Below are 18264 nucleotides of genomic sequence, written 5' to 3'. Positions count from 1 at the left end.
TCTTCTCTTATTCACTCTTCAAAATGCTTCTATTTTTTATTTCGTTTATTTTATATCTGTTTGTTTCATTTTTTACCTACGTTTTTCTGTTCTATTCTCTCAATTTTTTTGTAGTTTTTAATATGACCGACGTTGAAGACACTTTGCTGTAGGCTGTAGCTGTTGCAAGGTCCGATAGCAGGGACCGTTTTGTGGAGACCATCATCCCATTCTTTTGTTACTGTTAGTTGTTTATGAGTGTGCAACCCCAAAAAAAAGCACACCGTTTTGCAGCACTGCACTGTTTTGAAAAGAAAAATGTTGTAAATATGTTGGATGCTACGGGGAGGCCCCGTTACATTAGGACCCTCTGACATCTTTAGTGCACCAAGCAGCATTGAACTGTTGTCGGCTGCTGTTGGGTGCGTTGTTTGCTTGCGAAGCTCTTACGAGCTCAGATCTGAATAAGGTATTAGTAATAGAAGTGAGTTTAAAGTGTTGGTTTGTTTGAGGTTCTACTAATACTAAGTGACTAACCGGTTTGATCGGTCCTGGACGAGTGAATCACCAGGCTTCTCCATTAGACAGACTGTAATCTTATTTCGTTTAAAGTTATCTGATTTACAAATACTTTTAACATTTTTAATAGTTTGGCATGCTTTTTAATTTCCAAAACTGATGGTTTGTTTACTCAATTTGTCTTATTTCTATTCGGAAGCGTACCTAGAACGAGTGCGCCTTTCGAACGATAATTCCCCTTACAACGAACGTCAATTCTTTTCCGTTAAAACTTTCCGTTGCGAGCTGTGTGTGATTGTGTGAACCTGTTTACTTAGTTTGTTCTGCGGCACTGTTTCAACCCCCTCCCCTTATGCTTTTAGTTCCATGCTAAACACGCAAACAGCGCTAACCTTCCGCTAATCAGACGCCTCTAGCCTCGGGCTCGTCCACAAACTCACACCGTGTTGTCTCTCCCCTCTCTAGGTGCATCATATCATCACAATAGTAATAGTAGTAGTGGTAGTAGGCGACCGGCCTCGACCCGGCACGGCGACAACCGCGACCGGGACCGGCTGGACCGTATCGAGCGAGACCGGGAGCGGGACCGCGAACGTTTGCACGCCCGGGAGCGCGACATGCTGCACTACGACATCAACGATGACGATCTGCTGAACGAGCGCAACTACGGACCCGCCGACTACGGTGGCGGCGGCGGTGGTGGTGGAGGAGGCGGTGGAGGTGGGGGTGGTGGTAGTGATCGCGGCGGTGGGATGGTGCGCGGCGACAGTCGCGACATGCGCGACCTGAGAGATCCGGTGTCGGGGGTGCGGGAGCGGGGCCGCATGGAGCTGGGGCTGGGGGCGAGCAGCAGTAGTAGTAGTAGTGCACCGCACGCTAGAGCGCACACACTCAGCAGCGACATCCTTGACCATGGCGAGCTAATACGGGAGCGGGAGCGCGAGCGGGATCTGAACCGGGGGTACGCGGTGCAGGGTGGGCCGCGGCAGCTGGTCGCCGCGCCGACCCAGTCGGTGCGGCGCGGCATGCCCGACCGGGACCGGGACCGGGACGACTACAGTCCGCACCGTGGCGGCGGTAACAATAGAAGGGTACTGAACGCCATGTAGGAATCGTGGATATAGGGATGGGATCAGGATGATGGCGATGCCGACGGAGGTGGCCCTGGTGGTGGTGGTGCTGGTGGTGGTGGCGGTGGCCGTATGCTAGCCCGTGGCCATACGGTGGAGGAAGTGGACGAAGAAGAGGAGGTGGAGGGCGGCGTGATCGCCAAAGCGGACGAGGAAAAGCTCGTGCCGGACAGTGACGAGGACGATGGCTTCGAGTACGATGAGTTCTACTGAGCCGCCCGCTCCTCCTAGGCCCACTGGACGCACTGGATGATCGATACATCGATCGGGCGTACACAAACACGTACACAGCCACACAAACACACACACACAGACACCTTCGTCGATCGCTATCCTCCTACACGATCTTCCTGTATAACAAACGAACTTCCAGAACACTTCACTTTGATGAGATACAAACAACTTCCTTATACATTTCATTCCTCATTCTGTAAGCTTCAGCAGCCCCTATCTTTTCTCTCGCTCTCTCTCTCTCTCTCCCTATCGCACACAAACAAAGGACACACATGCACACACCCACACACGCCCATTAGCAGGACAGAGAGGGCAGAAGCCGCCATCCTTGCGCCACCGCAATCCACACAGCCGCTTTCCAGCAGCACACACACACACAGATCGCGTCGTGCGAGTCATCCTGATCCAATCCCTATATATGCATTAGGTTAGTTAAGAAAAACAAGGGCAGGCCGTTTGCAGTGAGTGCTGTTTTGTATAGCTTACGAGCCGGGTAGGCGAGACAGTAAGGCACCGGGGGTCACAGCACCGCAGCTACCATCATTGAACCATCCTTTCAACCTCCGACACATCTTTGAGCGTTTGATACTTCTTCCCTAAAAAGAACCCCCCACAAACAACACGACGGGGCGCGGTCTATGTTCTGTTTTGGATTTGGATGTAAATTTTTGTGACGGCAGTTAGTTTTTTTTTATTTGCACAAATATATAGTGTTGTTGACTGTACTTTGTTTTCCTTAGTTTTGTCTGATTCAATGAGCTTGTTTGTTTTTGCACCTGTGTTTTGTATCTTCATCTTTACTTACTTCTCTATTTTCTTTGTAATGTTTCCATGTTTTGCTTCCTTTGTTTCAATTCCTTCCTTTTTCATTCGTTTTTTGTCAACTTCTTCATCTGTTTCTTAAACCCTTTGGCTCACTTGTCCCTTTTCTTTCTCTCTCTCTGTTACCTTTCTTTTCCTCTTTTCCCTCTTTCTACTTTCTCTACCAGATCTTATCCTGTCCGAGTTTTTCTAGATGGCCTGTCCTGTCTGTTCTGTCTAGTTGCTTGCCCCGTTGTCTTAGTGCCCTAGTGACTTAGTGTGCAGTTTGTGTTCAGTACCTACGGTGACCTACTACAGTGACACAACCGTCACCATTTTATTTTACCGCCCGTTCCGCATCTACAACCCTACTATCTCTCTCTCTCTCTCTCTCTATTTCTCTTGACAAAATCCCTTTCGGCCTGCTCCAACTCGACCTCTCGCTTCCCGTTTCATTCCTCTCTGTCTGTCTCTCTCTTTCTGCCTTTCTCTCTAACCCCTTGTCACTGTAAATGCTCGCTTCCTGCTGCCGCTGCCGCCCTCAATTGTGCCCCATTCGTGAGCTGCCAGCTTGAAAGGTTGGGAGAGAGAGAGAGTGAGAGAGAGAGAAAGAGAAGAGTGCTAGTAAAAGAGGGATGTTAAATATGTACTACGTAAGACAAAATGGGTATGATTTGGACCCCGAACCCTTCACTCACTCAAACGCCGCCGCTCGTGCAAATGAAATCGTTTTAGGAAGCGATGGAAGAATGTGTTGAGAAAGATTGCTTCTGCATTGGACAAAGAAAAATTCAACATTATTTGGCATATTAAAAGCAAGCAAGCAGAAGCTGCAAGCAAACTACACGGATACACACAGACACTGAAAGCACGCGTAGGGGTCGAATCGTGACGCAAATGCAAAAGGGCGAAATGGGGATTGCGGTTTTCTTTTGTTTTCACACACTTCTAGAGTGCTACGGCTCACCCAGAACACTCCTCTCCAATAGTATGACGTTTGATTGTGCCAAAATGTGTGACCAGAACCAGGACAAAGCCCCCGAAACATTCACCAGTACGAAACAAGAAAGTACGGACACAGCAGCCATAGTAGAAGCCTGTTGATTTGCAGAATGATTTGAACAGTTAAATACATTAGAACAAGATCCATACCGCAAAACCAACTCCAATTTCAAGCCCATTTGCAGCGTTTGTGAAGCGACGGCCGTACCGGCTGCGGGCGTAGTGTATGAGAAAAGCTTTAAATTTAACTTTAGGTAAATTGTAAAGGTTTATCAAACAATTTAACAATTAAATCGCCTGCATTGATTGACGCCTGGTATGTAAACAACCACACACACACACACACACACAGAGAGAAACACGGTGTTTTTGGCCTGGTGTGCCTGTGCAAGCGCCTCAAGACACAATGTGTGCGGGCTGAAAATGAGTCGGAAAACCTCCCTTATTTTCGGTCCATTTGCACATTTCGGCGTCTTTGATTCACACGCACGATTGCTGGCACGGAAAAAAAGGGAAAACTCTGATTTTGTAAAGTAATAACAAAGTTTGCTTACACCTCCCAATCCCGCTCCTTTACCCAAAAAAAAAGAGAAGAAAGTAAAACAAACACAGACACAAAAAGAGGTGAACAATCGCGTAAAAAAAAGAGCAAAACCATATTATTAACTTGCGTAACGTTAAGCATGCAAATTGAATCGATGCATTGAACTACCATACCATATTTAAAAGTCATTATTTAAGTCGAATTTATATACATAACATAGATATATGCAGTTGGGTTGCGTGAACGTGTAACTAAACGTGTGTGATGGTGTCTTTTGTAAAATACATTAAATACTCCCCTTCACCAAATGCACGATCACGATCACTTCTTGCCTACAAGGGGGTGAGAATGCAGTGAGTCGAGCGGGAACTAGGCCGCGAGGTTTTTCTTCCTTTTTCATTCTTTAAGCAAAAAAAAGCGAACAAAATAAACGAAAAATAAACCCCAACAAAAAAAGGAGCAACAAAAGAGAGAACATAAAACTCACACAGTAACATTACATACATGCATATTCCATTTACTAAAAACAAACCAAACAAAGAATCATACAGAGCTTGACTTGACTTGGGTCTAGGTTTTCCTTTTCCCTTCCCCCCCATCCCCATCTTCTTTCTCGATCGTTGATTGATTAGATGTTAGGTGCTTTTTTGAGACGTAATGGGGAGGCGTGAAAGTGTTGGACAAACGATAAAGATGATATAAATAGATAAAACACAGAGCGAACAGGAGCGAGCAGCAAAAGGAGAAGGAAGTTGGACAAACGTGGTTGATCGGGCACAGCATACCTGAGAACAAGCTATGGTTTCGAAAATAAACAAAAAGATAAAAATGGTAAAACAACGCAAACAATTCACAAACTCGCACAACCATCGCCACACACTCACACACAGACACTTAGCACATTTAAGGGGAGAAAAAGCATATAAAATTGTTAAAACATTAATCAATTCAATACTAAACTAACTTACCAACGTCGATCAAAAACCGTACGATCGTTTGATCGTTTCTTTCTTCCACAAGAAACATCCACTAACTGAATGAAACCACTGTCCAAAACGGATTGATTTCTTCTCTTCCCACTCTTCCGTATGCAAAAGAGGAAAATGACGTCAGAACGGTACGACTTTCACATCATTAAAACATATAATCACAAACAATCAAACAAACAAACACATACTCATCCGGAAATTAAGGAGCACGAATGGCAGGCCCCGAAGAGAGGACGCCCCGCGCGCGTATCAGGCAGTGTATGTAAACATGCTCTCACGTTGTTTGCCCTGAATTGTGATTATAAATACTATTATCAGAATACTTTAATGCAAAACGTAGCAAAAAACCCACACACACACACCACAATCCACACTGTTGTAGCACGTTCAATGCGTTCGGCAAGACGAGACAAGTTAGAAAGACAAGATAAGTTAAACAAAGAAACAAACAAAAAACGCAAAACTCCTGCATCGTGGTACTCAACAAACGGAAGAGGTAGATAAAACAGAAACAGAAAGTAAAACCAAAAAAAAGAACTCTCTACTTGTAAAAAGCTAAACCAATCTAACAAAAACAAAAAAAAAAAGAAAACATACAAAAAAACTGAACGCCCAACCTATGGATATTATTACCTTTGACGCATAAAAAGGAAATGGAATGTGGGGGAAACATAGAAAAAGCGAAAGAGTAAAATCGAGATGAGAATAGAAGAAGAAAAAATCGCTGAAAAAGAGGAAAAGAACAAAACAAAATATATTTGCTATATACCAATTGCCTTGCACTGATATAAAAAAAAGAAGATAAACAGAAGTAAATAAACAAAAAAGCTAGAAAGCTGTGTAAAGTTAAAAGCATATTTAACTAATCACACACAAACACTCACACTCACACACACATATAGCGCGCGCGTGCGTCACATATGTCTGCCTTTGTAGGCGCATGGAGGTTGCTATCGTCTCTGGGCCTGTGTGCGTGTGTATGTATGTGTGCATGGTTTTGGTGTGCATATATCCTTTACAAACGCACACATACATACACTAACACACACAGCACGGAAAAGCTGTAATATAAATCAACAAACAACAACAACAACAACAACAGCAACAACAAAGCTATTCTTTCCCAAGTTTTACCCGCATTCGTTCTAGCGAAATGAACAAAGTAGTATGCAGAAAGGAAAAGTAAGAAGAGAAGAAAAAACTACACAAACAAGAGTGAAGAGTGTAAAAGAAGTTAAAACGCGATTTAAAAAAAAAGTAAATCATGGATTAATAAGTGAGATTAGAAAAGAAATGAAATTGCCGAAAGTAGTGTTGAAAAGAATGGGGAAAAAGTAAGCAAAAAAGGTAAAAAGTTGTAAAAAAAAAACAAACAAAAAAAAACACATACAAACTTCTATTACGCCACTGAAAGTGCTGTTTCCTCTTATTTCTTCAAGTATTCTTCAAGTTAATAATGCAACAACAACAAAAAATATGAGAAAAACAAAACAAACACAAGAGAGTTTTCCACTTACACACATACACACATACAAACACAAGAAACAAAAAACACAGGAGAACAGCAGCAAACATACAGTGCTAGTGGGCTGCAAACCCAACACGTTAGTGTACGTTAAACAGTTTTTCTTGTTGGCGGTTTCGCTTCCAGCAGTCCTACCGGGAGAGAAGGAGAGATAGAGAGAGGACATTCGAAGCGACTCCACCAAGTGACTCACATACACACAAACACATGTTTTGGGGGGGAAGGGGGCGCGAAAGGCCGATCCGTGTACATAGAAAGTGATGCAGGGGAAAGCGCAGTGGACTGGACATGATCGTACGCCGCACTTAGTGTCGTTTCTTCGAGACGATCACGTTTACACTTTAGGTTTTGTTTGCAAAACTACTACGTTTGAGCTACTGCCAAGGGACTACTACTACTACTACTACTACTACTGTTACACGAACGATATTAGCTGTCTGGGAGCCAGCTGGGATAGGTTACATTTACGTGCGCCGTACGGCCATTATTGTTCGCTCTGTTTTCACCAACAAAACCACTCTTCCAACGCCTTTGCCTTGTGGCGCGAGTTTGTTTTTATCCTTTTAGCGCAACCGGTGCATCGACTGCATCAAGAAACCTGTTTATTTATGTTTAGTTGTTTAAGCAATGTTAATGTTTTGTTTCCTTTCGAATGATTTAATGCTTGTTACGTTCGACGTTTGTAGTGTAATTTATTAGTAAAAAGGCAATTTGTTTGGTAAAAAGTCTTGCCCGCCTGGTCGGGAGGAAACCCCCACTTTATGTAGGTAAGAGTTTGTGTAAAATATAAATAGAAACAGTTTAACAGTACATCGATCGTACACGAAAGGAGAACAGCATCCAACAAACTGTTATTTACATACTTTTTCTTCGATAACAATTATACTCGCTTTAAATCAAACAAATCAACTAAAAAAATACAAAAATCGAACACAAAAACAACCAGAAAAAATGATTTTCAATTTCTCACGTGGAAGAGTCAGTACTCCATTGCTCCATTTGAATGATCGTGACGTTTTCGACTCTGAAGCCAGATGGATCGTTTGAAAGCAGGCTTGGCACACACACACATACACACACAAACCTGTTCTTTGTCTTTCCCTCAAAAAAAATTAAAATACATCCACACATAACACACAAACACAGACACATTATGCGCAAAACAACACAACAACTACAACAAAATGGCTCTAGTAGAGAGGTAAGGGGGCACTTGGGTTTGGGGTTGAGAAATTGGTTACGGGTCCTCTTTATTCAAACCGATTCGCTTTTAAGCCATCATACGTGAAGGTGTATGATATCAGCTAGTAATGAAAAAGAAAGAAAAAAACAAGAAAAATCGCAACAGCAAAAAAACAAAAGTCATGATAAAATTAAAGAAAGAAAAGTGTGTAACAAATTAAAACTAAAGAGCAAAACAAGAAAAAAGAAGAGAAAAAACATAGAAGACGAGCAGAAGAAGAAAAAAAAACAAGACACCCAATAGTTAGACTAAAAAGAAGCGATAAAAGAAGGAAAAGATTTCAAACAAATGATCTTTATGCAAAAAAGCGAGCTGACTTACAACATAAATTTAAAGAAAACGGGACGGGAGAAAACGTGGAAACACACACACATACACGCGTAAGCTATTTCTTCATACAGTTACTAGTATACACACCATTACACACACATATACAATTACCTTACCAAAAGAGTAAAAAAACACTCACATACACATAAACGCATCGCATAGGCAGTCAAAGGTTCATTCCGGTTCCGGATACACTTCCCTCGGTAAAATCGGAACAACTGCTAGTAAAAACAGAGTGTGGTAAACAAATGTGACTAAAAGATGAGAAAACAAAACAAGTAGCTCGCAAGCGTACATACAATACACTACAAAAAACACACACACACACACACAAATTCACTACACCTTATCAAGTAATATAATTGATATGAGAAACAGAGAGAAAGAAAGCGAGAAAGAGAGAGAGAGAGATAGAGGAAAGGAATACGCAAACACAGAAAAAATGCAAACAAAAAAAAATACGCGAACAAAAAAAACATGATTAATTCTTTATTGTTGCCACATTTAAATTAAATTTAAACAAAATATTAAAAAAATTAATGAAAACCAAAAAACTCAGAACTCTACAACAAAAACGAACAAAAAAAGCAAAACAAAAAAACGGATGAAACCAACAAAACAAAAATGCCCAAAATCATTTGTAAATATATGATGAAAAAATAAAAATAATTTTTATCTAGCAAGAGTGTTTCGGCACTGCCCGTGGGAAAGAAAGCAAATGGAATGAATGAAATAATAAGTGGAGAAGACTAATTCGTGGTTTGTTTTTTTGATTTTAGATTGTTTATTTTACATCGTTTTGGATGATTGATTTGATACACACTTTCATTTTCGCATTTTCCGTCCTTAGCTGCTGTGGAGCAGATTGTTTTTCCTCTATAAAGTATAAATTATTATGTTCGCTTTGATGTTGCTTTCACAAAAACCAAAATTCGTGACTTATTCAAACTGTAAAGTGGGTGTAAACATAGACAACTCGCTCTCGCTCTCCCTCTCTATCTTATATTGATTTTTCGCCTTCCCCCATCATTTGGGCTCATTTTGATTGAAGGAACTCCGAACTTTGCAGCTGATTGAATGTATGCCTAATCTTGGTGGAAAGAAAATAGGTAATCTTTTGAAGCTTTCGCTATTTACTGCAATGCAATAACTCTTTTGTAGCTTTGCTGGGTACATACATTTCGATATTGATCCTTTTAATAGTAAGTAATCCTTCCATAGTTCTTACTAGCACGTGTTTTTTTTTACATTGATTTTACAATCTTCTTTATACCGTTCCAAACCAAACACCAAACCGTACACAAAATGTAAAGCATTTCAAAGCTTAGTTGGTGTCAATTCCCATTCTCATAATTATTCTCATCCCGCAAGAAAACGCACATTAAACGCACTTCACACTTTTGATTCACTTCATTCATCAACGTGTCTCTCCCGCACAGCATTTGTGTGATAATTTGAAAAGTTCCTAATTATATTTAAACTTATAGCAACTACAGCAAAAAAAAATAATGAACAACACAAAAAGGGAAAGGAAACGAGTAAAACTTGTGGCTACTTAAACACTACGTAAATCCAGCCTCTCCTCAACTGTATGCCATTTTCATGCCTTTTGTGCAATCGCGCTCACGTGCACCTGTCTGTCGTGTCTTGTGTTCGGGCTTTTTAGCTAGCGCTTTCGGGAATCGACTACGAAACGGGGGGGTTGTTGCCTGATAAAATGTAATAAATTGCGCAGTTAGCTATTATGTACAGCATCGTGCAAACGGTACAGCAGAGCAGACAACCGTTTGCTATACGCCGGGGGGTGTCAATCTCCCGTGCATCATCAACGTTCGTCGTCTCGTGCCTGTCCTGCGGTTTCTGGTTTCAGTTCATTTCTTTCAAATCCTTCTTTCTTCCTTCCTTCGCTTCCGAACGGATTTCATAATATAGATTTAAGAATTACTTTATCGTTTCATTTTGCTTTCTTCTTTAGTTCATTTTTTCCGTTTTCCGAAAAAAGACAACCTTCAACATCCAACGTGTGCTCTCTTTACGTACGTTAAACACTATGTTATCACCAGTATTTGCGTATATAAATTACTAATACAAACAAATGGCATACTGCAATGGGAACCTCGAAATGGGAATAATAAACGTAGGACAGAAGCGGTGTGTAAACGGTGTGTGTGTGTGTGTGTGAGAGAGACATGTGGATCGAAACACATTTTCAAAGGGACGCTAGGGGAAGTGCGCGCCTTATAGAAAAAAAAGGAACTGACTGGCATAATGGAACCAACAGGGAGCAATGCTCCCTAAATGCCAAACCCGTGTTTGCTTGGTTCCCCCTTCTTCGCTGCGCTGCGGTCCCAGAATCAACTCCCGCGCGCACTTTTTGACGATGCGGACGCGGAAGAGGAGGAGGACGACGATGTAGGAGCAGAAGAACGGGACTGTTGCTGCTCTCTGGTTGAGGCACTAGTTGTTGTTGATGTTGTTGTTGTTGTTGCTGCTGGTTTTATTCCATCTCCCGAGCGAATGCCATTCGTTGAACGATCCGGAACGGACGTGTTTTCCTTTCCTTCAGGCTGGGCGCGTTTGCCAGGCCACCCCTTCGTTGCCGAGGGTTGCGTGTTGCTGTTGGTGTTACTTTTGGTAGCCGCTGCAGCAGCCGGCTTTGCTGAACCGGGGGGAAAGGCGGCACCGTTTCTCTGCTGCCGATAGCGTCCAAAAAGAAGCGTAGATGATGATGATGACGTTGATGAACCCGTAGGGATTGGTGGTGATGGTGCTCCAGCATCATCACCCTTACCACCATCCGGCGTTCCGATGGCGCTTTTCGACGGTTCGCCGCCGCCCGATTCGCCACCACTGGCCTTCGATGTTGCGGCCATCGCCGCCGCCTTGCAGCGTTTGTTACTATATGTGTATCTTCTGAGCGGTGGCACTCAGTTCGTCCATGCTCTTGCGCGCCTGGTCCGTGATGTCGTCCAGCGATTTTTTGGTCTGTGTCAGGATTTCGTTCGTGCTGGTTGCCGCACTGTTGGCCAGTTCTTTCATCTGGAAGCAAAGGGAAAATGGAAAGTCGTATTAGTCTTCAGCAAATATCCAATCCAATCCTCCCTGTGTACAACGTACCTCAGCATTCAGCTTTCCTATCACCCATTCCAGCCCCTGGCGTCCCTTGCCGGCATTGGTGCTGATGTTCTTCGTCAGCACGTCCTCCATGTATCGGTTGAGTGGGACACCTTCGACCTGTACCGTGGCCTCCTGTTTCAGCAGCGTTTTCGACGGATCGGTCGGGTGTGGAACGTAGCTGAGCGTTTCGTACACTGAAAGAAAGCTGCCAAAGGTGAGGTTGATCGTTTTCAGCGTCATCAACCGTTCCTTCGGATCGACGGTCGACTTTTCGCTAGCGTAGCAAACGTTCGGTGAACCAATGAGCTGCAATGGGTTTACAAAACAGAGCAGAAAATGGGGCGCACATTAATATTAAGGGGGAAATTACGCATCAATTTAAGAAACGACATGTAATACAGAGCGCAAATGAAACGAATTAACGTTTACAGTTTCGTGAGAAAACCTGCAGCGATACGACATTTCTATACTGTTTGTGGTGTGATATTTCGTTCCGCGTATGGAAACAAAAGAATCAATAAATAAAACCATCGCTTGAAATTCTATTAACTTCGATCGAATGGGAATAGCAACACATGTGACCTAGCGCTATGGTTCAAAATAAACCACAAATACATCCCACCTCCACACAACTACAATCATGTACATGCCGGTTTTAAAGCATGAATTAATGATAAACCACAGCCTTCGTTAGAATTAACCCTTTCCTCCTTACTAATCACCAGAAAGGTCTGGAGAGCTGCTTTCTCCTTTTCGCACACTGGTTAAAGTCTATAAAACCTTCTCTAGCAGATAAGCAGCATGACGAATGGTCCAACAACCCCCTACCACTGCTGCACGACGTAAGCAAAGGTCGTCCGTAAGTTGTAAGCGCTCAGCTCAGCAGTGCGTTATCTTATCAGCGCTTCCCGCGTGGTCTACCCAACGCCGCCTGCGAACACGCGTATCGGCAGGTGATAATCGTTGAACAGATAACACCTTCTGGCTTTCGTAGGTGCAATGTGTGTCAAAAAAAAAGAAAGAAAAGAATGCATTGCGCTGTTGTGAAGAGCGTGCGCTGTTACCGGGGGGAGGCGCGATAATGAGTTACAGCGCAAAAAAAGGAAGATACCGCTCAGAGAACTGCCCAGTCGCTTCGAGCTTGATAAAGATAATACTCTCTTATCGGTGTTGCTGTTGCTTTGCTTGAACTTTGCACCGGAAATGTATGACTTATTTTACAGTAACTAGTTAAGGCCCGGTAAAATCTACCGGATGTTCTCAAATTTCGAATTATTTTCAAACTCTACACGTTCAGTGGCAACAACCATAACTCAAACACCTATTTGTTCTTATGCGTTACACCACAAATGTGTTAACCTTGTAACTTCCTGGACAGTTCTTACTGTTCTTTGCAGAACCGTTAAATATCGATGAGGATACTTTTGAGCCAAGTCACGCAATTTTGTAATTTTCGAACTAATACGTTCCATGCCTCTGTTGTTACAAATGTATAATTTTTTGATTACTATTTTTTAGTTATCGGCGTGATTTTTTGGAAAGCATAGCTAAGTAGTAACCTCAACAACGTGTTCATTGAATAACGTATTGATGTGCAGTGGATTAAAAAATTAGAGTGCCGCTAATACATATACAACATTTTTAGATCCAATCCCAATTGCGTACTTAAAAACATACAATTTTTGAAATGCTCACTTTTGCTTCAATCCATTTTTTTGTTTTTTGTGCCCATAAATGTAAGATTGAACTACAAAAATTTGATATCACACATGGTTCGAATTCCATTTCTACTCTTTTTCGACTTATGCTTCATACGTTAGATAATAAGTAATAGATGCATAGAACATTTTTAATGTAAATTTTCCCGGTCTTAAATTTCTAACAGGTCATTTCCAAAAACGCCGTCAAAATTTTATTTTATTATCCTGAAAATGATTTTGAAGTATTGAATGGAATTGGTATTTGTGTATGAGACAAATGTTATTGTTGCGCCAAATATCAAATTTCAACAGTGAACATATCCCCTCATATAACCATTCCAAAGGTGTAGTTCTAATATTCCGATCTATACTGTTATAGAAAAGAATGGTTCAACACTGTTACAGGGTTTTCGAGGATTATATAGACATGTTCAGCGAGTTGTAGATTCGTTCAGGCATATACAGGGTTTTCGAGGATTATATAGACATGTTCAGCGAGTTGTAGATTCGTTCAGGCATATAATAGACTCTTTCAGCGAGATATAGAATTGTTCGGAAGTAGGCGTTGTCATGTTCAGCGATTCTGTAGAGCTGTCATTTGTTTTGTTTACACACTGTGCCGTAGGGTTCAATTTTTCATTCTTAAAAGTCTTAAAATAAAGTAGCTTAAAGTACCTAATAATCATTCCCCAAGCTGTTTAATACATGGATTAGTTAAAACAAACATATTTTTACGAAAACCGTTTGTTTACCTTCTGATGAGATTGATTCAAGTTGCAGTCCAAGGGGTACGAAAGTGACAGCTCTACAGTATAACCGGGCATGTCAACGCCTACTTCCGAACAATTATATATCTCGCTGAAAGAGTCTATTATATGCCTGAACGAATCTACAAATCGCTGAACATGTCTATATAATCCTCGAAAACCCTGTAATACTCTTTCAGCGAGATATAGATTTGTTCGGAAGTAGGCGTAGACATGTTCAGCGATTCTGTAGAGCTGTCATTTGTTTTGTTTACACACTGTGCCGCAGGGTTCAATTTTTCATTCTTAAAAGTCCTAAAAGTAGCTAATAATCATTCCCCAAGCTGTTTAATACATAAATTAGTTGAAAAAAGCTTATTTTTTCGAAAACTGTTTGTTTACCTCCTGATGAGAATGATCCAAACTGCAGTCCAAGGGGTACGAAAGTGACAGCTCTACAGTATAACCGAACATGTCTACGCCTACTTCCGAACAATTCTATATCTCGCTGAAAGAGTCTATTATATGCCTGAACGAATCTACAACTCGCTGAACATGTCTATATAATCCTCGAAAACCCTGTCCAGATCAATCAACTAAATTCGCGTTTCGCAAACTACTTTATTTACTCTTGCCGCCCCACATTTTTCAGATTTTGCTTCAAATTTCACGTTTCCTTAATTATAACGTGATTGTTCTTAATCATCTCCATAGTACGGTGATTGCATCACATGGTAGATATCACCATCACTCTTGATAGATACAGTCAGAATCTTTTCAGCCCTCTTGGGCACGTTACAGTAAGCATAGTTTCATTGTGGATCATTCTGCAGTTGACGTTGATCCGGCTGAATGCAGTGCGCACGGTTGTCTCACCTAACGCGCAGTATGTTGCAGTCATGTTGCGCAATGAACCATCTCTCCCTTTAGTGCTTTGTTTCGGAAGGACATCCTGGAATAAGTAATTCTTCCCGCCCGCGAGCAAATCGTTACAAATTCAATTTTAACTTTCAAGCCATAAACATCCGCCGCTTTCTGGCTCGGAATTTCAGCAAGGCTTTTTAGCATATGGCCGCTTAGGGTCTCTCGGCTACATCCGCCTCTTATTGTCATGCGTTTACCTGGTCCCGACTCAACCAATATTGCGGAGTAGTAGATTTGAGGGAGTAGTAGATTTGTGGCGGTCCCGTGGTACGTGGTCGTCAATTCGAACGACTCAATAACATGCCCGTCATGGGTTCAAACCCGCGCACCGGCCCCCCGTAGCAAGGATTGACTATCCGGCTACGTGGTAATGAATTAAGTCTCGAAAGTCTATACAGGCCGGCATGTCCGCATAGGACGTTACGCCAAATCGAAGAAGATTTAAGGGAGTGTACATGTTCGACGTCCTGGCAACCCGTTTTACAGGATATTCTGTACCACACTTATCTGCCGATGACGACGGTGTATGTAGTATTCGAGGTGCTTAAGCACCAATAGTGAGTATGGTTGGCTTTATTAATGATTGAATGAATTGGAATATCAACCATTTCACAATTAAGCTATTTTGCATAGTTTTCAAACATGGTTTTTTTTTTAATATTGCCTTGAATATCTTGGTTTATAATGGAAAGGGGTATGAAATGGGACACGTTATCATCAGGTGGCTAATTTGCAACTTTAATTATTAAAAAAAATCATTATATCCAATACCATGTGTTTTCAAATCGGTTTGTGTAAACAAAAAATCTAAGTAACCATTGCCCTCATTACACGCGGGCTGGCAGTGTGGCATGGAGCAAGTCCTTTCGCAGCAACGCGCGTTGCTAAGAGAGCTCTGCTCTCACCGCTTTCTCTCTCTCGCTGAATGTTTACTCTCACGTCATTGTGGCGATTTTCGATTTTATATATAGTGAGATGCATGTAAAGCTGATATTCAATACACGTTAAATTCAAATTCAATTCGGCGTTCACAGTGTGAGAAATGCAAAGATTGGCAACGATCACAACACCGCTTGCCGATCGTGCACGCTGCAGTCACGTGCATCTGACATGCATCCTCATCCAAGTAGCCCATTGCAAGCGTTTGTCACTTGACGGATTGAGAAGCTCCCATGTGCACTTGTAACAATGAGAGTGAAGTTAATTATGTTTAAAACGAGGCTAAAACGAGTCGCCCTCACACTCACACAGGGAAAGGTAAATTAAATAAACGTCAAACCATCCTCGTGCGCAACTTGTTTGAAGTACACGCGCGGCGCGGCCGCGCAGTGACAATGTGGGTGTAACCTGGGGGGGTGGATTCGAGCAAGACGCAAAACCCCCGCTGCAGCATGTGTAGCCGTGACGCGTGCTTTCGTGTGACGCTGGTGGCAGCGGCGGCGGTGTCGGCGTAAATTTAGAGTGCCACACATTCCGATTTTCTTTTCAAAAGCTATGCTATAACCATCACCAACAACCGAACACAAATTGGTGTGAGCGTGGAAACAAGGGGCCATCTGACCGGCCCGTCGCTGGGCGCAGGGTATTTATATCGAGAGCATTTCACTGCATTCGGGCGCTCGGGCTAGAGCGAATTGGGCATTACATTAATAGACGGAAGGGATGTTGAAGAGTTTTACAGGTAAAATCCGTCCATACCTTCTGTGCCCACTGTGGGAAGTACCATTTGGAGCTGACCAATCGGTGCGTGTGCAGGACACCGTCGACGACCCTTCGTTCCACCACATCGGTACCGATGACGGCTGTGTTGATGGGGTTGGGGTATTTGCGCCAGGCGGCCTGTGCCACGGTCTCCCAAGGATGGCTGTAATTAAAACAAGAAGAAGAAGAGAAGCACGCTATCAATAAAGCATTCCATTTTAGCCAACTGCAACAGCTGCAACGGTCGTCGTGGCGGTCCTTCGCATCGCGGTCCTATTCCCAACTGGGTCATATTTTACACCGCAATTAAACAACAAGCTAACTGTGTTATGCAGTAGCGTAAAGCAATGTAGCACATAGATGTATTTATGCAATTTGTTTCGTCTCTGCCGCTTAAACAGGGAATGCGCTGCCCTGTCTACCTTGAGCCGTGGAGAAAGTGAAGGTCATCTTAATTCCGGACATTGAACGACTGCCAAGCGGAACAAGACAGCGAGAGATCATCGAACTCGCCTCTTTGAATCGATCGCTTCCTCAAAGCCCTAGGTAGTGGTGAGTTAGATCAGTTAATTGAACTTGCCAAAAGTGTGCAGTTTTGCAGTGAAAAGTAAGTCAAGCGCAAAGCAAGATTTGCAGTAACAACAAATACCACCATCCATCACGGCCAGCTGACCGAGCGACGACCGAACGCGTTTGACGTTTCACGCACACACAAACAAACACAGCTGCACACGCTCAAGGGGCAAACAAGACGGCACGCACACAGTCGCACACGTTTCATTTCGTAACAAGGCCCAATTTATTGCGATTTCTGCACAACTTTTTCGCACACAATTTCAATCAACCGTTTCGAACAGGACTAACACAATTGCACACTGTGTCCGCGGTGGCCACTTCTGGGCGGTAATTGAACTGATAATACGTTCGCTAGATCGAACATTCCAGACGCACGCACGGAGGGTGCGGACACTGTCAAAAAAGTTTCCACAAGTGGTACCCCCAATCTCACACCTTTACATAACACACGCACCCCACGGCTATGCTCTGCGCTTGCTGCGGTGAAATTTGGCATAGCAACACCGACGAGAACCAATGCACGAGATACCGAGACCACTGAAGAAGTCGACAACGGCGGCTACTTACTTGAAGACGTGTTCTGATGTCCAGATTTTCATTTTTGCGCTTTGCTTTGAGTGTTGTTGCGTGCGATTGTGTGTGGAAGGTGGGGAGATCCCTTTTTGTTGCTATGCGTCACGATGCAATTTACGGACGCTGCAGTTCTCCCTCTTGCTGCTGCTGCTGTTGCTGTTGGTGCTGCTACTACTACACCAGACGACCCTCACACACCTAAGGAACACAACGCGAAGAAAAAGCTGCTTTAATTGAGGTACACCACGGTGCCCTGGAGCCGTGACTCTGGTGGGTTTCGTGATCACACAAAACACGAGGCACAATGAAGGAAACCGATAAGCAAGGTGCACGCACGTTTCGTTTCAGCAGGAAATTCTCGCCAAACACACGGACACACACACGGACCGGATGTTATTCGTACTCCCACAGTAGCGCGAAATTCCACCTTCTTCTGACCGTACCGACCATGACACGAGTGAAGGAAGAAGACTGCGCCGAGAAACCTTTTGTACCGTCCAATGGCTTGTACAGGCGCCCGTACACGGCCACCATCGGCGGGACACAGGTCTTGAAAAATTGGGGAAAACTATAACAACAAACTTTTTTGCTGCTATGGTTTCAAGGTGGAGGTTACAGCTTTGCATACCAG

General features: G+C 43.0%; 2 protein-coding genes across 20 annotated transcripts in view; one reads left to right on the top strand and one right to left on the bottom strand.

Moving 5' to 3' along the window:
- The window catches only part of LOC1277923 (voltage-dependent L-type calcium channel subunit beta-1), a 105635-nt gene extending 97218 nt beyond the window's left edge, over positions 1-8417 (top strand). For 15 of the 18 annotated variants that reach the window (XM_061659448.1, XM_061659432.1, XM_061659443.1 and 12 more), the window contains one exon: positions 964-8417. In XM_061659448.1, coding sequence (XP_061515432.1) covers positions 964-1607 — 644 coding nt within the window. In that variant the 3' untranslated portion in view covers positions 1608-8417. Of the gene's footprint in view, positions 1-114; positions 464-963 lie in introns of all 18 variants that reach the window. The other 3 variants (XR_009766302.1, XR_009766304.1, XR_009766303.1) reach the window with 2 other exon arrangements.
- Positions 8418-9687: 1270 nt separating this feature from the next.
- On the bottom strand, positions 9688-18196 carry LOC1277924 (protein slowmo). Of its 2 annotated transcripts, XM_061659452.1 has the most exons (5): positions 17970-18196; positions 17628-17831; positions 16482-16647; positions 11414-11719; positions 9688-11335 (listed from the first exon to the last, which is right to left on the bottom strand). In XM_061659452.1, the coding sequence occupies exons 2-5, from the start codon at positions 17657-17659 to the stop codon at positions 11195-11197; spliced, it is 645 nt and encodes a 214-aa protein (XP_061515436.1). In that variant the 5' UTR covers positions 17660-17831; positions 17970-18196; the 3' UTR covers positions 9688-11194. The 2 variants fall into 2 exon arrangements, with proteins under 2 accessions (XP_061515436.1, XP_317435.4); XM_317435.5 differs by having other exon boundaries at positions 17628-18115.
- Between the last annotated feature and the right edge of the window lie 68 nt (positions 18197-18264).

Source organism: Anopheles gambiae, chromosome 3, assembly GCF_943734735.2.
Source record: "Anopheles gambiae chromosome 3, idAnoGambNW_F1_1, whole genome shotgun sequence".
NCBI classification, from domain to species: domain Eukaryota; kingdom Metazoa; phylum Arthropoda; class Insecta; order Diptera; family Culicidae; genus Anopheles; species Anopheles gambiae.
This window is presented reverse-complemented; position numbering and strand designations above follow the sequence as displayed.